The 23,184-nt window shown below is 44.8% G+C and overlaps 1 protein-coding gene across 1 annotated transcript in view; it reads right to left on the bottom strand.

Moving 5' to 3' along the window:
• The window catches only part of IGF2BP3 (insulin like growth factor 2 mRNA binding protein 3), a gene marked incomplete at both ends in the record, with an annotated part of 117,948 nt that extends 95,218 nt beyond the window's left edge, over positions 1-22,730 (bottom strand). Inside the window, 2 exons of the mRNA XM_080932246.1 lie at positions 21,545-21,605; positions 22,556-22,730. Coding sequence (XP_080788372.1) covers positions 21,545-21,605; positions 22,556-22,730 — 236 coding nt within the window. The remainder of the gene's footprint in view (positions 1-21,544; positions 21,606-22,555) is intronic.
• Between the last annotated feature and the right edge of the window lie 454 nt (positions 22,731-23,184).

Genomic DNA, 23,184 nt, shown 5'->3' with positions numbered 1-23,184 from the left:
AAAAACAAAACTAACACTTCAGCCAGGTACTGAGGTGAGGGAGGAAGGGGAGGGGGATCGATGGATGTTGGATATCAGCTTGGCCTACATCATGAACTATGGACAAACCTGGGCTACAGAGTGAGACCCCCCCCCCAACTTTTAAAAAACAGTTTATTTATTTACTGTATATGAGTATACACTATAGCTGTCTTCAGACACACCAAAAGAGGGCATCAGATCCCATTACAGATGGTTGTGAGCCACCATATGGTTGCTGGGAACTGAACTCAGGACCTCGGGAAGAGCAGTCAGTGCTCTTAACCACTGAGCCATCTCTCCAGCCCAAAACAAGTAATATTTAAACAAACGAAATCTTTACCTTAACAAACAGTGACAATAAGTGAAGTAACACAGGTTGGGGCATCAGAAACAGAGAAGCATAATCACACTGGAAGTGAAAGTCAGAAAACGGTATTTCCAGACAGGAACTGTCCAGTCATGCTCAAGTTAGTGCAAATGGTGTAAGAAATGGGCCCTTCACATTGTCCCAAAATACCTGCTTACAGGCTTTTTACTGCAAACGTACCATTTTCATAGCCATTGAAAAAAATCACTTAAAATCAGCTAAGACTTAAAGCTAATAGAACTATGTGAGAAAGAAAGTTTAGGCCAAGCAGAACAGCCAAAGCAACATAGAGAGACTAAGGAGGCGGAGGGGGAGAGGGAGGGGAGGGAGAGGAGGAAAGGGAGAGGGTTGTTTAATGGGCAGTATCCCATGATGGGAAAAACACCTAGCACAAAGAACTTGAAGAAATACAAGAATACCACTGTTGTGATTCCTGACAGGAGCAACACTAGTCACTTTCCCAGTTTAGTGGACAGTTATTCAGTACTAGAAAGGCTGAGATATATCCAAGGCTGCACGTTATCTTTGTGAATAAAGTAGCACTATAATCTTCAGCTTCTAACCACTGAAACTGTCAAAACAAACTATATCCCAAGAGCCTAACTAGTGCTAACAGGCTGTCCGTCTCCCTGGGCCTAGAACTTCCATCACTGAACTTGAAGCCGGACTGAGTGCTCAATCATACAAGACTACTGCATTTCCCTCACTCACATTTTTTTTTCCTGGCTTTTTGAATATTTGTCTATTTTTGTCTGTCTTAGTTACTGCTCTGTTGCTATGAAGAGACATCGTGACAAGGCAACTTACAGAAGAAAAATTTAATTGAAAGTTTGTTTACAATTTCAGAGGGCTAGTCCACAATAATCATGAAGAACATGGCAGCCGGAAGGCAAGATGCTGAATCAGTGGCTAAGACCTTATACGTGATCCATAGGAGGAGACAAGAAAGCGCCAACTATGGATGAGCTAAGCTTTTCTAAGTTCAAGGCCTACCCCATTGATGCACCTCCTCCAACAAGGTCACACCTCTAATCCTTCCCAAATAGTTCCACTCCCTGGTGACTAACATTCTATATATGAGCCTAGGGAGGCCCTTCTCATTCAAACCAACACAGTGTTAAGTGTTTTGGGTTTTTCTCTGTTTTTTTATTTGGTTTTGCTTACATATGTACACCATGTATGAATTTGGTGCCCAAGGAGGTCAGAGGAAGGCTTGAAATGTAGTACTGGCATTACAGACAGCTGTGAGCTGCAACGCGGGTGAGAGGAATCCAAACCCAGGTCTTTTGCAACAGCAGTAAGTTCTCTGAGCCACTGAACCATGGCTCCAGCCCTCACACTTGTGTTTAGATTCGTTTTAATTAATCTAAATATTTTTATGAATTTAATTTTTTTCTTTAGTTTAGTGTTTTACATTTCTATCCTTCACATCTGTTTTTTGTATGAAATCTCCTACCAGGCAGTTGAAAAAAAACCCTTGCTTGCTCTTGCCATCTGCTGCTACGGTGTAAATACACATTCACAAAGAACACCTGATCCAAGTACTGTCAAAGTATATATTAGCGAGGGGCTGTAATTCCCAAAGTGCAGGCTGTGCATCCCTGAGGGCATGAGGAGTCAAGACTATCATTATGACATTGCTGGGGTGTCACTCCGCCCCTTTCACTGTGCTGACATCGGTGTTGCTGGTGCAGCTGGCCAGTAGCATGAAGCAAAGCAGTGGTTCTCACTTGTCCAGCCCCTATATGCCTTACTGGCACCTGCAGTAAAAATTAGGTGCATTTTGTCTATAACGTCCTTAACATCAAAGTTGTAAAAATAATTGTTTTTGTTTGTCCCAGTTCTTGAGCACACACCATTTAGACATTCATCTATGAACTGAAAAACAAAGCTGCAGAAAAAGCACAGAAGCACTATGCTACCTGAAGACACCTCAGGAATGCTGTGGCTATTTATGCTTGAATGTGTGGCAGACAGACTCAAAAACAGAATTACCTGGACATATCACTTATAAAGTGGTGTTTCCTCTAGTATTTATTTCCAAATGACTGAATTTCAGCTTTAAGTATAACTAGAATTTTGAATAACTTTTACACATTACCATGACCTCAGATAGCTTTTCAATACTCACAAATTAAAATCATCTTAAAAAACACAAGGAGAACCAATGAACCTGTTGTCACAGGGCCCAGAATTCCTCAACACTGCAGATTTCAGTCAACAGCTTTCCCAGATCCTCTAAACAATGCCTGATAAGCTGAGGCAAGGGGGCTAGAGAGGTGGCTCAGTGGTTAAGAGAACACACTGCTCTTAATGAAGACCTATGTTTGGTTCTCAGCACCCACATGGTGGCTCACAAGCATCTGTATTCCAGCTTAAGGGATCTGACACCTCTTCTGAACTCACTGGACTCCAGTATGCATGGAATACTCACAATCATGAAGGCAAAGAACTCATGCACATAAAGTAATTTTAATTAAAATGTGATGAGTGTGGTGGTTTGAATATACTTGGCCCAGAGAGTGGCATTATTAGGAGGGTGACCTTGTTCAAGTAGCTGTAGCCATGTTGGAGGAAGTGTGTCACTGTGGGTGGGGGGCTTTGAAACCCTCCTCCTGGCTGCCTAAAGACATTCTCCTCCTGGTTACCTTTGGATCAAGATAAAGAATTCTCAACTCCTCCAGCACTATGTCTGCCTAGGCACTGTAATGCTTCCTCCCTTGACAAAAATGGACTGAACCTCTAAACCTGTAAACCAGCCACAATTAAATGTCCTTTATAAGGGTTGCTTTGGTCATGGTGTTTGTTCACAGCAATGGGAACCTTAACTAAGACACTAGCATAGTGGTTTGAATGAGAATGGCTCTCCCATAGGCTTATATGTTTAAATGGTTGGTCCTCAATCAGTGGAACTGTTTGGGAAGGATTAGGAGGTGTTGGGTGGGGCTGAGGTTTCAAAAGCCTACTCTAAGCTCAGTGCGCTCTCTCTCTCTCTCTCTCTCTCTCTCTCTCTCTCTCTCTCTCTCTCTCTCTCTCTCTCTCTCTCACTCTGCCTGCTGCTGCCTATGGTTCAGGATGTAAAGCTCTCAGCTACTGTTCCAGCACCATGTCCACCAGTGTGCCACCATATTCTCTGCCATGATATGAACTAACCCTCCAAAACTGTAACCCCACTCCCACCCCCCCCAAGTAAATGCTTTCTTCTATATGACACCTTGGTTATAGTGTCTCTTCATAGCAACGGAATAGTATGAAGACCGAAGTCAGTGCTACATGGCAGCAGTTCACACCTTTACCTTTAATCCCAGCACTCAGGAAGCAGAGGCAGGGGAATCTCTGTAAACTCAAGGCCAGCCTGGTAGTAGTCTACAGGGGAAGCTCCAGGACAGGCAAGGGCTACTCAGAGAAACCTTGTCTCAAGGGGAAAAGAAGACAGACGTGGGTACCATGGACTAGGGTACTGCTGTAACAGGCCTGACTTTGCTGCTTGTTGGCAGAATATTAAAGACTTTGGGACTCTAGAGTAGAAAAGTAGTTAAATGCTTTAAGCAGGGCTTAATGAGCCATGCTGGTAGAAGCCTGGAAGACAGTATTGCTAAAATCAAGGTGGGTCAAGCTCTGGAGGTTTCAGGAGGAAATAATATTAGCAACTCTCCACTCATAATATTTTGGCAAAGAATGTGGCTGCTTTTCTGCCCTTGTCCAAACATCTTTAAAATTCTGCAATCTAAAGCTGTTTTAACTACTGAGATCACAGATAACAAAGACTTAGTTTTGGAGTTTTCAGATTAAAAAAACTAAAAAAGTTCATGTAAATATTCCCAAATTCAAAAAATTTAAATAAATAAAAATCTGATATACTTCTGGTCCCAAGTATTTTAGGAAACTGATATAACCTGTGCTGCCTGGGTGCGCACATGCCAGCCGTCCGCCAGGGTGCGCTCTGGCTGGATGAGCATCCTTGCTCCACACACATGCCAGCACGAGGTTCGTACTTACTCACTTTTCTCCAAGCTGATAAGAGAAAATACCACTATGACTGTCATTCCCTAACTAGTAAGATTGAGTGTATGATCTACAGACAGCTTCCAGACATGCTCCTCTGAACCTCTCTCTTATCTTTTGTCTAGATTACTTTATGATCTCTATGATAATTTCACAACTAGATACATTTGGGGGATTCAAAAATCTATGTATTTGAATATATAAAGTACAGTTTCTTATATTTCCCTATGCATAACCAATATTCTACAAAGAAATTTACAACATTCTATGTCTCTGTACGTATTTCCAAGACGTAAACAATGGGTCTGCATTTCTGTCTCACAGCTGGGGTGTCAGAACACCGCTGATCTGTCACTCAGGGAACACAGGCAGAACACAGGAGCGACAGGCTACGTGCCTGCCTTTCTGCTGGGAACTGGAATGCTGCCAGAATGTCCCTCAGGGAAAGCAGAAGGTAGTCTAGGATAGGGTCCCAGTCCATGATCATCCGGGAGAGAAACATCCACATTGTGGTTCTCAAACTCCTGTGTACCTAGCTACTGCTGGGAACCTCAAGGAGCTGAGAACAGTAGTTCCCACCATCCTGTGTACCCTGATGCTGCTGGGAACCTTGAGGAGTTGGGAACAGGAGTCTGTGGCCAGGCTGAGCTGAGCCTGGAATGAGGCAAAATCTGGTTTAATTCTGAGTGAGTGCCAAAGTACAGAGGGGCTGGAAGAGAGACCTTCTAAAGGAGATCCTAGGTGTGGCTCTCTACAACAAAGGCCTCTTCCTACAGCCACCCTTGAAGAAGACAGTCTTTGCTTGTCCAAGCCATGTTAATGATAGTGGGTGAGAATGCATGTCATACTCAGGGTGAACCAGAGATTAAATATCATTTGCAGGAAGGGATGCCCAGGAAGGGATGCCCAGGAAGGGAAATTCATTGGCTAAACACTTGGGGCCTATCTAGATACCTCATTAGCATATAGAGAACTCTAGGTGTTTATGCTGCATAACTAGTTGTAATGGTCCTTGTAGTGGGTGTCATGTCATATATTCCAAGACAGGTAGTCTGACCAGGAGCCGGTTCCAACACCTACCATTCTCAATTTTAAGATTTACCTGCGATTCTTGAATCAGTCTTGCTAGCTCTTCTGTCTGGTGGACGGTTCTACTTGCCCCACACATGGGACTGTGAAGAACTGACAGATGCATCCCTCCATCTCTTCTGCCATGTGGAAAATTCACAAACATTACTGTACCAACTCCACAGACTTTGGTTAACCCAAGAACATCCACAGAATCTAAGTGTTCCACACCCTGTGCGTCAGTGTCTCCGCCTCTTCAGATACCAAAACCAGTGACAAAAGGCAGCAAATTCCATCACCTCCAAGCATCAAGAACTAGCAAGGACTCATACAAACAGTGGTATGGCCAAAAACCAACATGCCCTGACTCTTCTTCCTGCACTGAGCTATGGTCCCTAACTTCACTGTTAGTAATATATGCAGATAAAAGGACCAGTCATGTTTTTCTTTAAAAGCTCATTACATCATCTGGAGTGTCTTCAATAAAAATCAAATAATACCAGGAGCTTTAATCATCGACAATGGTCTTGCCATAACCAATGTTAATAACACGAGTGCAGTCATCCTTATGACAGGCTCGGTAGTCCTAATCATACCTTACCCACCAGAGGTTACCCTAGAAGGACAGGAAAACCGTCAATGTTATGGAGCACAGCCACTCCCACAGAGTAAAGAGGCAAAAGCAACTCAACAGACTGTCAGGGGAACAGATCCCAAAACTGACCCAGACACCACATTTTTCATAATAAACCCAAATCACCATGAGCCTAATAGCATGTCCTGGTTAGAGTTTCTGTTGCTGTGAAGAAACATTGTAGCCTATCATGGAAGGAAGCCAAGACATGAACTTAAGGAGGTAGGAACCTGGAGGCAGGAGTTGATGCAGAGGCCATTAGGGGCCCTGCTTACTGGCTTGCTCAGCCTTTTTTCTTATAAAACCCAAGACCACCAGCCTAGAAAATGGTACCACACTCAAGCTGAGCCCTCCCCCAATCAACCATTAATTAAGAAAATGTCCTACAGGGCTGGAGAGATGGCTCAGTGGTTAAGAGTATTGACTGCTCTTCCAGAGGTCCTGAGTTCAATTCCAAGCAACCACATGGTGGCTCACAACCATCTATAATGAGATCTGATGCCCTCTTCTGGTGTGTCTGAAGTTCTCTCCTAACTCCGGTTTGTGTGTTAAGTTCACATAAAACTGGCCAGCACACAGCATCAACTAAACTGAGAGCTCCTGAAATTACTCATGTAATGAAGTCCCTCCCAGAGGCACACCACAGCTCCAGCCACCCGAACCAAGCCTGAATCAAGATCATCCTGCCTCACACCTGAGCCCATTTAATCCTAAACAACTTATAGTCTATTTCGTTTTCATACACACACACACACACACACACACACACACACACACACACACACACACACCAGGATATTGCACACTTAAATGCCTCAGCTCCTATTGTCTCCTCTTCCTCTTCCATACCTGGATGGACCATTGTCTACTGCTCTATGATCTATTCTTGGGTATATGCATCTACAGTCTGGCCAAGCCCCTCCGCTGAGTTCTAGGGTACCTGACACATTACAACTTCTTGCAGAAATGTCAGTTTACTTGCAAGATCACTGTTACAGCAAACCATTAAAGCTACTAAATAAAAACTAGGGCCTGGGGAAATTGCTCAGTGGTTAGGGGCACCTGCTGCTCTTCCAGGGGACCTAAGTTGCCAGTACCAGGCAGGCAGTTTGTGATGGTTTGCATATGCTTGGCCCAAGGAGTGGCACTATTAGAAGGTGTGGCCTTGCTGGAGGAAGTGTGTCACTCTGGGGTGGGCTGGGAGACACTCCTCCTAGCTGCCTGAGGATGCTTAGTCTGTTCCTGGCTTCCTTTGGACGAAGATGTAGATCTCTCAGGTCCTCCTGCACCATGTCTGCCTGGACACTGCCATGCATGTCTTGAAGATAATGGACTGTACCTCTGAATCTGTAAGCCAGCATCAATTAAATGTTGTTATTTATAAGACTTGCCTTGGTCATGGTGTTTGTTCACAGCAATAAAACCCTAACTAAGACACAGTTCATAGCTGTTTCTAACTCCAGGTCCAGGGAATCTGATGCCACTAGCCTCCGCGGGCACCTGTATTCACTCATACATACCCATACACAGACTCACACACCTATACACAACTTCAAATGAGAATAAATCCTGAGCCAAGCAGTGGTAACACACACCTTTAACCCCAGAGGCAGAGGCAGGTGGATCTCCAGGCTCCAGGTCACCTTGGTCTACAGAGTGAGTTCCAGGACAACCAGGGCTACACAGAAACGCTGTCTCAAAAAACTATTATAAACAAACATCACCCAGCAACTTAACTAAACAAAATAAACATGGCAATATCATAGGTATTTCTCTTCAGGACATTCTTTTAACCCATGAAACCACCACAGAAACAACCAGGGGTGTAGTTGTACCATTTGTACATGGCCTTAACAATTCATTTCTCAAATCAAAACCTGCAGACACAGACTGGAGAGATGGCTCAGAGGTAAAGAGCTCTTCCCGTGGTCCTGAGTTCAATTCTCAGCAACCACATGGTAGCGCATGACCATCTATAATGAGAGCCGGTACCCTCTTCTGACATGTAGGCACACATGCAGGCCGAACAATGTAAATAAATCTTAAAACAAAAACACACAGACATGGCACAGTGGCAGGCAAACTGAAGGTTTGTCTTTGTTCAAAGTCAGCCTGGGTCATGCAGGGGGACTCTACCTCAAAAAAAAAAAAAAAAAAAAAAAAAAAAAAGAGGGGGGAAGGATAAAAGAACAGGCAGATGGAAGGAAAGAGGAAAAAAAGAGATACAATACCATATACAAATAATACAGAAATGTAAACTATCCCAGAGGATGCTACAGAGGTGGATCAACGGTTATAAGAACACCAGCTACTCTTCCAGAGGTTCTGAATTCAATTCCCAGCACCTATATGGAATTCATAACTATTTATAAGGAGTCTGATGCCCTCTTCTGGTATGCGAACAAAACACCCAAGATGTCACAGGATGGATGATCGGCTTGGTGAACTCAGCCTGAACTCTGCAGGAGAGCTGACTCTACAAAGCTGTCCTCTGACCTCTACATCTGCACTGTGATGTGCACACATCCACACATATATCATACACACAATAATAAAACATGTTTAAAGGGTTATTTATCTATTATATATAAGTACACAGTAGCTGTCTCCAGACACACCAGAAAAAGGCATCAGATCCCAATACAGAAGGTTGTGAGCCACCATATGGTTGCTGGGAATTGAACTCAGCACCTCTGGAAGAGCAGTCATTGCTCTTAACTACTAAGCCATCTCTCTAACCCTAGGTAAAACATTTTTTAAACTTCTGCCATATTTAATTTGCAAGAAAGCAAGTGTCTACACTTGTGTAAAACAGGCTAATTTTAAAAAGGGGAGAGGGGTACCATGAAAAATGGCCCAGTAGAAGAGTGCTTGCTACTCTTCCTTGGACTTGAGTTTTATCCCTAGCACCCATATTAGGTGACTCCCAACCACCTGTAACTGCAGTTATTGGGGATCTAATACCCACTTCTGGCCTTTGTGGGTACCTGCACATAGGTGGCATGCATGCATATACATAAAACATAAACTTTAAAAAAATGAAACTAGGCACCAGAGAGACAGTGGTTAAGAGCCCCAGCTGCTCTCCTGGAGGACTCCGGTTCAATTCCAGTACCCACATGATGTTCACGACCATCTGTGACTCCAGTCCCAAGAATCTGATGCCCTCTTCTGGCCCTTGGGTACCAGGCATGCACATGATATAGACATACATCCAGGCAAAACATTCATACACAGATTTATAGAAAATAATTATTATAAATAAATAAAAGTTAGATTTTAAGAACTGCAGTTGCACACAGTGGTACAAACCTATATAGCCCCGGCTACTCAGGAGGCTGAGCTCTGAATTCGGAGCCTGACAACTTGAGGCCAAGAAGGGGTGACATAGCAAGACCTCCCATCTCAAAAGTAAACTAAGTTAATTAGATTGAGCACTTGGGAATCTCTAGAGGGAATTCAGTCACTTCCTAGTTTGGGAGTGGGTGTTTTGTTTTGTTTGGTGGTGGTGGTGGTGGTGGTGGTTTGGTTTGGTTTTTGCCACAGGATTTCTCTGTGGAGCCCTGGCTGTCCTGAACTCACTTTGTCCTGGCCTCGAAATGACAGAAATTTGCCTCCCTCCTGAATAGTGTGGCTTAACACCTATTTTTTTATTTATTCTTATTTTTATTATTTTGTTTGTTTGTTTTTCACTTCCCAGTTATCTGCCAGCTACAAGCTAGATACTGTCTTCTTTTTTGTTGTTCCAAGAAATTGTTTAGTTTTACTTTAACTTAACATTGAAATTTCACTTTCAAAATTACACAAATGTAATGTAAAATAGCCCCATGATGGGCTGGAGAGATGGCTCAGTGGTTAGGAGCACCGACTGCTCTTCCAGAGGTCCTGAGTTCAATTCCCAGATACCACATGGTGGCTCACAACCATCTGTAATGAGATCTGATGCCCTCTTCTGGTGTGTCTGAAGACAGCAACACTGTACTCACATAAATAAATCCAAAAAAAAAAAAAAGAACCATGCAAACTAAATATCCAGCAAAAAAAAAAAAAAAAAAAAAAAAAAAAAAAAAAAAAAGAAGATGCATTTAGAAGCCCAAGGTCAGGTAAGTTGAGGTGGCTAATGAGTCAATCACCTCACAGAAGGGGCAACACAGGAAAGTCAACAGAGGAGAAACAGCACCGTCTTCCTGGGGAAATGCTTTAATACAGCTCCTACGACAGAAAGCTATTGACTGTTTCTGAGGAAAGATAGAAACTTCAGGGTGCTAGTTATAAAAACCACAAACCCCAGACACAAGAGGGATAACTTACCAGGCTTAATTTTATAAGAATTCTCCTTCCCTCCCCCTCCCTCTCACAGGACAAGAATGAAATGGGATGCAGACTTCCCAGAATGAGCACATCATCTCTGGTAGACAAGGAAACAGTCTTGAAGGTTTGGTTTGGGTTTGTACTGTGTGTTTTGTTTGAGACAGGATCTCATTATGTGACCTAGGTCTGTGACAATCTCATAGTCCTTCCCATACCTGCCTCCAGGGTGTGGGAATTACAGGATACACCACTCTACATACTGTCACCAGAGGATTTTTTTTATTGTCAACCTATGATTGATCCTGTCAATAATAGAAATTTTATAGCTCCCTCCCCCTCCCCCCACACACACATTGCACTTATGAATCTGTATTTTTCTTCTTTTTGTTTAAGGGTTTTGTTTTCTTTGTTTAAGATGGTCTCCCTAGCTGGCCTGAAATTTGTTTTATAGACTAGGCTGGCCTCAAACTCACAGAAATGTACATGTCTCCAGCTCCCAAATGCTGGGTTTCAGGCCTATACCACTATAACCAGCTAAATCTTTATTTTTGACATAACAATACCTGTTCTAAGAATTTGTGTTATAAAATTTCCCAGACTAAAAACAGGCAAAATGGTACAGTCCCATAGGATCCTACAGGAGCCGTGGAATAAGCCCTCTCAGACCTTCTCACCCTTAAACATGCCTGGGCTGGAGAGTTAGCTCAACAGTTAAGATCATTGGCTGCCCTTTCAGAAGATCAGGGCTCAGTTCCCAACGCCCACACAGTAGCTTCACAACTGGCTGTAACTCTAGCTTCAGGAGTCCAGTGCCCTTTTCTGACCTCCAAGAGCAGAAGACACACACATGTGATACAAGCAAAACATTTACACACAGTAAAAACAAAAAAAAAAGTTATGAAAGAAAAAAATGGAAGGAAGAAAACATTTTATTATTGGGAATTATGATTTGAACCCAAAGCAAAGATCCATATTCCACATCCTTTAGGGTATAGGCTCTTCAGACCTCCAAGGACACACAAGGTAAAGACTCCTCTCCAAGTCTCCTAACCCTCAATAATAATGGGAACTAAAGAGACTTTCCTCAACAAAGCAGGGCCCTACCAAACAACCCTGGACAGAAAGGAACCTAAGAATGTATTCCCGGAGTAAGTCACTCTAGGGAGGAAGCGGCCATCTCTCTCAATACCCTCTACCCTACCCTCAGGTCTCAGCTGCCAGCACCCCAAACCCTCTGTGAAACTCATTCAGAGTAAAATGAAGCTGCTACAAACCATATCAAAGACAAAGGTCTTGGTTTGGGGAGGAGGACGTTCTCTGTGTAGCCCAGGCGGCTCTGGAACTCAGGGATCCACCTTCCTCTGCTAGAATTAAAGGCATGAACCACTATTCCACATTTTTATTTTTCTTAAAACTTATGTCTGAGCGTGGTAGCACTCGAACCTGGGGGATGGGGACAGGGGAAGGGGTGGATGTAGGAGTGCCAGGCCTACAGTCAAGGCCACCCTTGACTCCTGAGACCCCATTTCCAAAAACAAAACAAAATCAGGACCCCTGAATGTTTTCACTCTGTAACAAACTGATTCTCGACTATCTTGACCTGTCTCTGTTGAAGAAAGACAATACTAAGCCAATCCTTCAAAGACTTCCAGGCTTCAGAAACGGCAAGAAACAAGTCTCTGCCTTGACATAGTCTAACAAACATGATGGGGCTGCCATGTGACCCACTTGAGGATTTGCACAACTTAAAGAGGAGCGTGAAGTCGAGCTGGGCAGTTCGAGGAATGGGCTCCATGATATAGTGCTGAGGGCCAGTCTCCTTTCCCAACGGCTCCATGAAGAATCCTCCAGCAAAGCAACTAATGCCACAGAAGAGTTTTTGTCTGTTTAATTTTCCTTCCTTGAAAACAGTAGGTGTCTAATAACAAAACAGCATTTTTTAAAAAAGGATTTATTTATTTTATTTATATGAGTACACTGTAGCTGTCTTCAGACACACCAGAAGAGGGTATAGGATCCCACTGTGAATGGTTTGTGAGCCACCAAGTGGTTGCTGGGAATTGAACTCAGGACCTCTGGAAGTGCAGACAGTGCTCTTAACCGCTGAGCCATCTCTCCAGCCTGAAAGTAGCACTTTAAAGATTTTAATTTTAATTGTGTATTAGTTGTGTTGTATAAGTCATGTGTACATAGGTGCCTGTGGAGACAGGAGTCAGATCCCCTGGAACTGTAGTTACAGGTGTTTATGAGTGGGTGTTGAGACTTGAACTCTGGTCTCTGGAGAGCAATGCCTACTTTTAACCTGTTCTTAACTGCTGAGCCAGCTCTTCAGTCCCAAACAGCATTTTGATACTGATCAAAGAACTTAGACAAACACAAGTTTTGACAGGAAGCCAAGTCCCTCAAAATCAGCTGAACTAAGAAAGCACTTCATTCCTGCAGCTAAGGGGGCCATCAAAGGTGAAATTTACAACTATAAGCCTGCTCTCATGAGATTTTCAAAAATTAAGAAGAAATTTAGGCACTTTCAAAAGATCATTATTTCTTGTAGCAAAGTTTTATGAGTAAAATGAAAGCTATACTTAACTTCTCCTGGCATCTAAAAACAACCAAATGATTAAAGTGCTTTAAAAGAGCTGGGTGTGATGGATGGACCCAGAGCTCCAGCTGCACATGCAGCAGAGGATGGCCGTATCTGGCATCAGTGGAGGAGGAGGCCCTTGGTCCCGTGGAGGCTGGATGCCCCAACATAGGAGAATACTAGGGCAGGGAGGTGGGAGTGGGTGGGTGGGGGAGCACCCTCACAGAAGCAGGGGAAGAGGTCTGAGGTAGGGGGTTTTTGGAAGGGAAACCAGGAAAGGAAATAACATTTGAAATGTAAATAAATAAAATAGCCAATAAAAATACATAAATAAAATAAAATTTTGAAAAAAGAGCTAGGTGTAATGATGTATGCCTGTAACCCCAGCAGTAGAGGAGGCTGTGACTAGAGAATTCAGAGTTTGAGGCCAGCCTGAGCTACAGAGTAAGACTCAACTAAACTAATTAAAACTAGCCTATGCTATCCATAATGACTTGACCACCAGTTTCAACCTCTGTTTGTCAAGTTATTATGTTCTGTAGAAGAGTTAAACTTCGCCTCCCTCTTTGGCTACGATAGCTCTGGAGTATTTCCCAAATGTATGTTAGTAAACAGCAGTATGATTTGTCAAAGAAACTGAGCTCACAACCATCAGAATAGTGAAACATACCAGCCATGGTCCGATGTCACAAACACGTTTTGTCTGTTAAACAAGATGACTTACTAAGGTTAGGGGGATCTCCGGCTCTAACAGATTAGAAACAATCAATCAGCTTATAATTGTTTCTAGAAATTAAGACAACCCAAGAGCCTAATAAATGAAATCTAAAAGAAATGTTATATTTCAGGTTTGAAACATCATAAATCCATTCTCTTACAGCAGCAGAACCAGAAGACCGAGTTAGTTGCTTATTTTTATTTAAGATTTATTTATTTTGGTGAAGTAGGTGGTGTGGTGTCTTTGATCCAAGCAACTGGAGGCAAAGGGAGGCAAATTGTTTAGATTCTTGTTTTCCATTTTATTTTGTGTATAAGTGTTTTGCCTACATGTGTCTGTGCATCGTGAAGGTGACTGGTGCCTATATGTTACAATTGGGTGTTAGAGTAATAAATGGCTGAAAGCTACCATGTTAGGTCCTCTGTAAGAGCAACAAGCAAGCTTAAGCATTGGGTCATCTGCTTTGCACCAAAGACTGAGACTTAACTACCTCCACTCACATATTCATCTACAGCACAGAACTCCTGAGCAGGACCCAGCCCTGGTGACTACACCTCTGTTAACAGTCTATTTACCTTTTCCTCAAAACACTTCCTCTATCTGACCATTGTGAAGGAAAAGGGTTTTTTTTTTTTTTCCCTATCAAGGCAGTGAGCCCAAAAAGGACTCCTACTCCCTGAACCTTCTCCCTTTTCTACCTGCTGAATAGCCAATCACATCAGACTGTGAGGTCAAACTCCCATCAAAGAGATAAGACACAGCCACCACCTACATTAGGGATAAAACACAAAGGCTAACTATTGCTACTCATTAGTCACAGACAGACACCTCTCTCACTCATTTAGAGATTACTTTTATTTCTGCATGAGTCTTTTTACCTGTATATATGTATGTGTACCACAAGGCACCTGGTGCCTGCAGAGGTCAGAAGGACGAATCTGATCTGCTCGGGCTGAGGTTACCATATATGGAGCTGCCAAATAGATGGTGGGAATGAGTCTGAATCCTCTGGGAAAGGAGCCAGTGCTCTAAACCACTGGGCCACCTCTCCAGCCCCTCTGGCAAATCCTTTTTACAAAAGGAACTTGCCTTGCCAAGTTACCTTCACTTTGCTGGTGAGTTTCTTTGTATGGCACCAAGCTAGCTCTCATCCCACACAAGGTGTTCACCCTGTCTCGGAGGTTTCTCCTTTCTCCTGGCCCAGAGCCTCAGGCTCAGTCCCTTGATGATCTGGAACAATTTGATGGTTTTAAGCACATTATGGCTCCTAATTTTCATCTCCACCTTTGAGCTTCTCCCTTTCTTTTATATTTCTACTAGAAGCTTGCCCAAAGTAAAATCCCTACCTCCCGCCCCAGAGTCTGTCCTCCAATAATGCGCCTGCTGGTGAATGACGCCATCACACTGTTGCTCTAACCAGAACATCTTGTCATCCTTGATTCTCAACTTTCTGATCTAACCCATCAGCAGTTACCGTGATGCTTCTCAGAAACCTACAGAGCCTTGGCTGATGCAAACTCATCTCTTCCAAGAAAATAAAAGCAGAGACTGCCTCTCCATTTCTATTGATAAAAACAATTTTAAATTGTTTTCAAAACTGAAAATTAAACACTGGACTTTTATATGGTAGATAAACACGCTGCACTAGGTACACCTTCAGTCCAACTGTCACATGCTTTATGTTCCAAGCGTTTGAAGCTAGTAGCCCCTTTAGCAGAAACAGAAATTAATGGCAAAGAATTTCCCAAAGATAATTCTGGGCTACATGGCAATCCCAAAGCCAGCCTTGGGCTGTGTGGAAAAACCTGTCCCAAAAAATAAAGTCCTGGGATGCAACGCTGTGGTAGAGAGAGCTTCCTCCTCCGACTGTAACTCTCAGCACCTGTGTAAGAATGTAAAGATGGCCACCGCCCACCAACTCCTCCCTTGATGATCATGTGCACAACTCTACCATCTGGAGACAGAGACTATTTCCTTATCTTTCCTGCATCCAGTCTGGCCAGATGAATTTCCTTAATTAATGGAATGAGACAGAGATAACAATGTGCCAGTCTCTGGGGTGGGAGGTGAAAGGGAGGACCTTTTTGGCTACTAACTGAATGATTAGATACCACCAAGATCTTACAAGGGTAAGTAAACATCAAGGGGTCAGTTATGGGGGAGACTCTCTAGGACTCTTTAGTCCAGCTTTAGTAAACCACCCAAAATGAAATCATGTGGGACAGAACCAACCACCTAACAGACTCACAGGAACATAGAAAAGCCAGGTGTGTAGTGGCACATACCTTTAATCCCAGTACTTGGGAGGCAGAAGCAGGCAAATCTCTGAGCTCAAGGCCAGCCTAGTCTAAAGCATGAGGTCCAGGACAGTCAGGGATACTCAGGAAGGTGGAGGTAGGGGGCAGGGAGAACATAGAAAGAGCATGTATGTTCAGTGTAAGAGCACATACATATGAATACAGACCTCAGCAGGCTGAGGCAGAAGGCTCTTCAAGTCAGCCTGCATTACAAAGTGAGATCCTGTCTGAAAAGAGACTAAAAAAGACTGAGGATGAAACTCCATTAGTGGGGTGCTTGCCTAGTTGCACAAGTTCAGCCCCTGACACATAAACATGGTGGCAGGCGTCTGCAACCAGCACTCAGGTAGTAGAGGCTGGAGGATCAGAACTTCAGGATCACAGCATGTTTGAGGCCCAGCCTGAGAAATAAGAGACCCCGTCACCAGAAAAAAAGCTTACATAAACCAGTAAGTGTTGCTATAGTCTGCTGGGCAGAACAGATAAATGCAATGCTATGATGACAACAGACTCTACTCCCTAGACAAGTGTTAAGTGACAATGAACCATATATTCAAAGGACTTGAAGTCTGGTGCATGGGAATGCACACCAGTAACCATGGCCCCCAGGAGCCCGAGGCGAGAGAATTAAGAATCTGCAGTGAGCCTGGGTTATACAGCAAGATCTACCCTTCAAAGAAAAAGAAAAACATTACACATGGCCATTTTATCTTATAGCTCTACTACAGTTTCCTTAGTAAGTTCAAACTATTTCCTAATCAAGTTAAATGGTCTCAGGACACTTCTCTAAAGCGTGTACAGTGGGTATGAGCCCCCGATTCAGACAGTAAAATTCCCACACCATGTTAATATTTGATACTAGTTATTCACTAATGCTAAGCACTTACCAGACAGGACTTCAGGTCATGATAAATTACACCTTCAGTTTTAATAGAGCACTGCAAAGTAGGCCCACCACTAGCCTTCGAGCAAATCTCTGGCAGTATAAGCCAATTTATAAACATCGGATATATGGGGCAGAAATCCTAACTAAGAATGCCAATCCTTTGGTCACTGCTACCACAGTGCCACCTCCTGTCTCGTGACTCTGGAAGCTTGAACCAGAGGCAGCAGTTGATAGAGGAAACCGAGCTAAGAATAGCACACCCAAACCATCTTTCTGCCTCTCCTTCCTCCCAGTCCAAACCAACTGTCAGAGTGAGCAAACAGAAAAGTCATACCTTTCAGAAATTAGTCACTGCTAGAAAAGCCGCGGCCTGGACGCCGGCAAAGACAACATCGAGCTTCTCACAAAAATGGAGGTGGCTCAACAGCCTCCCTTTAATTCAAGATCCCAGCCCTATAACAACACAGCACAGTAGCACAGCTCACAAAGGGCTTCAAACATAGCAAAGATAACTTTCCATTTGCTGACTGCCTGAAAGCTGTGCACAGGAAAAGGGCGGGGAAAGCTACAGTGCTACAGAACATTCCAAGTGAAGCTCCGTAGCAGGAAAACATTGGATCGCTGTAATTCCAAAAGGTATTTTTAAATTCAAGAACCCATCTGCTTCCAGGAAAGTGGCCAAACCTCAGAACAAATGATGCCCCTTGGAGTTTGTCACAAAAGGTGTCTGGTCCTGAACCTCAGTAGCCACACAGGTAAAAAGCAAGGGCCAAGGTCAGAGGCCAGGTTCCCTATTCCCATTGGCTCCAGACACATGGGACATTTCAGTAACATCTTTCTCAGGGTGACTGTGAACAAAGCACGGTAGAAGCTACTTAGTAACCGCCATTTGCTTCCTAAAAATTCTTTAAACGCCGAAATAAGAAATCTCACAGATTCTAACTATATTGAGCAAGTAGGAAATTAAAAAAGAAAAAATATCAAAAAGCTCCTCCAGCCACAACTACTTAGTCACACACTGCGGAGCACTCAAAAGAGAACTCTGCTTGAAATTCTTTCCCAGCCAAGTTCCCTTAACATTAATCCACAATTCAAAGTGAGACTCATCTGTCCCGCACCACTAAGGAATACCTTGTGTTTAAATGTTCAGTACTGAAAACAGCTTTTGCTATCCTAACCACAGACAGCAGTTACAATGACCTGGGCTAATGGGCACGACACATCCTCCTAACATAGACTTAACAGCCTCTGAAGCAACCCACTAGTGTTTCAATGGCCACTTACAGTGAGAGGACTTTAAAATCCCACTAGCTTCTACTCAGCTGAGCTGTAAGCAGAAGATTCCAGTATCAAAGTAGGTTGTTCTCTTTGTCTTCTTAAGAATATGAAGTACTTGTGTGTTAGAACCACAAACCATTTAAGGATCTCTCTTGGTACACATTAACTATAATACCTTATGATTTCTCTCCTTTACTCAAATATTCATAACCAAGGTTAAGAGCTAAATAAATCACAAGTCTAATCAAATGTGAGTAGGCTGTGAAACACTGAAAATAGGAAAAAAGAATCAAGAATCTGAAAGTCACAGAAATTTAGCTAAAACCACCATGTCTCAGTTCTGCAGCATCAGCAACTTTGCCATTCCCTCTCTTGTGCCCAACAGCCCACAGCATAACTCAAACAGAGCAGTGGTGCCTCGAACATAAGCAAATATCGGAGTCCAGAAGCCCTAAGACACCACTGGCTCTCAAAAAACAGTTCTGCAATCCTTCCTAGGCAAAAACTTCTTCACTCACCTTAAATCTGAGAGAGAGAGAGAGAGAGAGAGAGAGAGAGAGAGAGAGAGAGAGAGAGAAGCTATGTAACTTCCCCATGCTGTATCTTTTGAATTTGGAACCAAGGGTGTAACACCATCTCAGAGTCCAAAGCATGCTTCTTTTCTGCAAACAGGGATCCTCAGGCCCTGTGCACTGTGCTGTAAACCTACAACAGAGGGGCATCTGAATGCAGACAAGCCACATTCCTTCCACATTCCCTTGAGACTTCAGTAATGGGGAACTAAGCTTGGTTTGAACCAAACTCAACAATACCCCTTCCTGAAGGGTCCCGCCCAGCTCAGCTTGCAGCTAGCCTGCAAAGCATCCAATCACCTCTGTGCCTGCTCCCCGGTTCATCCCACGGAGTGCTGCCAGAAGCATTCCCCAGTTCCCGACATGCCTTGCAAACAGGTATAAAGGTCACTGCCCTCCAAGTAGGCGTGCCTGCCTCAGATGCCCACATGATGGTGGAAAATGACTGCAAAGCAAACTCCATCCCAAAGTCCAGCAGGCTAGCTTAGCAATCACTCATCTGACTGTGCTGTGCAATCACTATCAAAGTAATCCACGTGAGTCACCTCTTAACCTTGCCATAGGTGTGTGAGTGAGCACGGAGGTGCCAGGTCACTTCTTGGCCCTCTTCCAGAGCCTGTGAGATGGTGGAAGAGTCCAGATAAGGAAAACTGCACAGCTCCAAGGTTCAGCTAAAACTGAACTGTAATGGAGACAGACAGTAAATTTCCCAGGGAGATAAAGAAGTCTTTATGCAAAACATTTCAGTAAAGGATTGCGAGCACTCAATTGCTCCCAAGTCCGAAAGAAAAGGTGCTCACGTCCATTTACTTCACTCTACCCTGTAAGGGTTACTTCACTGGGCTTGTAATACCACATTTAAAGTCCTAATCGTTTTGGTGGGGGGAAGGGGTGGGACAAGAAAAGTTTCTGTTGTTATTAACAAACTGAAGAAGCTTCCAGTAAACATTTGCCCCCACTTGTTACTGTCTCCTAGCTTTCCAAAAGAGGAACCCTGTAATTCAAAAGCAACAAGTGACTGTTTTCCGGCCAAGCAAAGCTTTCGGAGTTAAGACTAGCAGTTGTTACCAAAGTTCCTAAATGAATTCTCCACTCACAGGGAGACATTAACTCCGACAATAAAAAGCAGCAGGTACAGCAAATAGAGGTCCGCAGGTTGGCAGTCGCTGAAAAACTCAGTTAAGGTTTTTCAATTTAAAAAGACATTCACTGTTTTAAATTCAGAGCCATTTGTTAATCAGTATCATTGTCCAGTCCCAGGATTCTGGAGGCCTCTGGCAGCTACGAAATCATTCTGCTAACAAGATACAACACCAGACTGTTGTCTTGTTGTTTTGCTTACTTTTAATTCAACAGTTGATTTTTAAAAGACAAGAGCTGAGGACCGGGCTCAAGTGGCAGGGTGCTCACCTGCACAAATGAAGCCCTGGAATGATGGGGGGATGGGGGGATGGGAGGAGACTGGATCAGTCAGAGCTAAAATACACAGGGTAACAACTAGCATGTGTGTGCACAATAAGCTTCGTTTTTTCCAAAATGGCTGATTCACAGGTTAGGTCTCTAAACCTAAGGGCAAATGATTTGTCCCTCAACTGCTTAAATTGTATGAAACCAAGATCAATTTGATACTTTTTATCCACATCTGCTCTAAAAGATTTAAAAAAAAAAGCTACATTCTACTATACGAAATAACTTAACATTTATCAAAATAGATCTAAATCAGGTAACACAAATATCTTTCCAATTATCTTAGGGGAAATTAAGCAAGTACTTGAAAAGAAATCTACAAGTATCCACACTAGTTTATTCCTAAACCCAGGAATGTGAAGTGATTCATGTGGAAGAGAGCTTCATTCAAAACAGCCACATAGCATTCTTCTTGCCCTCTGTCTCTGCAGGGCAAATCCCTGTCCCCCAGAGCACACTCTCAGAAATACTTAACCAGATACACACAGCCCTGGTTTGAATTAACTTCAAGTTTATTGTTTACTCCAGGTTAGGAAGGGGGTAAGATTGAAAAAGCAAGCCAGAAATCCTAACCCCACCTTGCAAAACCCAACAGGCCAACCTCAGTCTTTCCAGAGTTACAGAGTCGAGAAAGGGAAAAAGAGCCATTTCTCCAAAGAGCTTCATTAGCTAAAATAGCCTGCAAAATGTTTTGTAGAGTGATGGCTTCACATGCTCTCAGAGAAGAGAAATCTCGTAGAATTAGTACAGATACCCCCAGCCTTCACCAAGGGGCAGAAGGACCGGGAACAAAGGCAATGTTTGAAAACAAAACAAAACTTTGGAGTGTTTGAAAGGCCCCAGGACCCCAGCATTCACTGTGTCCCAATGACCACTGGCTGGCCAGTGAACCAGGGCAAAGGCAACTGTGTCACTCCTCTCTTAGAAGCACACACCGCGGACCAGCTTCTCCACATCTGTCCCGGACTTGCCTTCTAAATCCCAGAGGTTCCCAAAAACTATTGCCTTTTGAAACTCGGATTACAAATTTAAGGGGCTAAACCTGCTCTGCCAAGAACACGTAGAGATGCGAGAGCTTCCGTGACAGGCTTTGATAATGACAACAATAACCCAGAAGCAGGGGCCACAGACCCCCCCCCCTGCTTTACATCCCAGAATTATCGTTTACATCCCAGAATTATCAAAGCGCGTGCACACACACCTGCCATAAACTTAAACGCAAGCAGAAAAAGATCGAGCTGAACCGTGGCCCCAGCGTGTAAGCCAAAGGGTCCTAGTTTTCATCTGTGTTCAGATGGGGAAAAAAAAAAAGTGGCTAGAAAAAGGTAAACCGGCTCACCTCTGCCGTTTGGGGACCGAGTGCTCAACTTCCATCGGTTTTCCATGTAGTTCCATTTTACCTGTGGACACACAAGTAGCAAGACGACTGACTAGATTCCGTGGCTCTCCCCACTTTGAAATGTATAGTCTTTAAGAGAAAACTTCGGTGACCTCAGCAGGGCCCCTAGATTCCCACCCGACTAAGGACAAGAGAGGAGCAGGGCAGAGCAAGGGTGTAGAGCTGACCCTTCGGGTGGGTGTGGCTTTTTAACTTGCAGAAAGCTGGGGAGAGCAATAGTCAGGCTCACCACTTGGGTTGCAATTTTCTCCTGGCCCCATCGGGGGCCACCCAGCACCCCAAGGTCTTAAGAGGTACACCCCCAACAAACAGCCTGCCATAGGTGCGCGCGGCCTTCTTTCTGGTCCACGTCTAGGTCGGCCTGGAGCACTGGGCGGTGGGATTCAAGAGCCAGGGAACCAGGAGGGAATAGGGCGGCCGGGGTGCTGGTCCACACGCGCCGACCCATCAAAGAGCCGGCCTCGAGTCCAGCAGGGGACGATGGAAACCGAAAGGCTCGGACAGCTGCTTTCCCCTCGGGCATCCGGGAAGAGCGCACCCAGACACCCGGGCCGCGGCTGCGCGCACGGGCTGGGACTGCGGCGCCGCGCGTGGCAGGGCTGCCGTTCTGGCAACAGCCGGCCGCCGCCGCCGCCCACCTGCCCCTTTCGCTCCAACGACCCCGCGAGGTGGACGCGGCGGCGTGGAGAGGGGACCGAGCGGACGCGGCCTCCCTCGGGCGTGAGGCGCGGGCCACTTTCTGTTCTCCACGGCTGGGGGGCGGCGGGCAGAGAGAGGGCCCGGCGGGCGTCCACGCTGGGCCCCAAGGCCCGCCTGGCCCGGCCTGCAGCACGCGCCGCGCCCCGCGACTGACAGCGCGTCCCCCTCCCCACCTCCGCCCGCCCCGCAAGCGGGGTCCCGGGCGGCAGCTGCCGAGCTGGGGACGGCCCCGACCACGCGCGCGGGCCCCACCTGAAAGCGCCTCGATGGCCTTGAGGGCCCAGCCCTCGTCCGGACAGTCCACGAACGCGTAGCCCGTCTTCACCAGGAAGGGGCCGGCCACCGGGATCTTAGCGTCCTTGAAGACACTTTCCAGGTCCGCGGGGCCGGCGTGGTCGCTGAGGTTCCCGATGTACAATTTGTTCATTGTGAAGAGGGTTTGTTTTAAAACCCGAGGAAAAATGCTAAATTAAAAAAAAAAAAAAAAAAAAAAAAAAAAAGCACCCACGGCGGAGGATGGAGCTGGGGGATTTTGTTCCTCTCCTCTTGCCTTTCAAACCCACACACAGTGACCCAACCACGGGAACGACGGGCGAAAACCAGATCCCAGGGTCCTTTTTTTTTTTTTCCTCTTCTGGGTATTAAAAAGAGAGAGAGAGAGAGAGAGAGAGAGAGAGAGAGAGAGAAAGAAAAAGCCTAGCGACGAGCCCAGCGTCGAGTCTTCCTAACTCTGGGGAGGAGGCGGGATTAGCGAGAGAAAGGAGGAGGCGGGGGTGGGGGGGGAAACTACTTTTTGTCTCTTCTTCCCCAACCCCTTTGGCAGCGGCCAGCGGGCTGTGAAAATATCACACTACGTGGGGCAGGCGCCGCCTCCCCGTAAA

The sequence above is a fragment of the Micromys minutus genome, assembly GCF_963924665.1.
Source record: "Micromys minutus genome assembly, chromosome: 18".
In the NCBI taxonomy this organism is placed as follows: domain Eukaryota; kingdom Metazoa; phylum Chordata; class Mammalia; order Rodentia; family Muridae; genus Micromys; species Micromys minutus.
The sequence above is the reverse complement of the archived record's forward strand: the minus strand, read 5'-3'. Positions and strand labels throughout refer to the sequence as shown.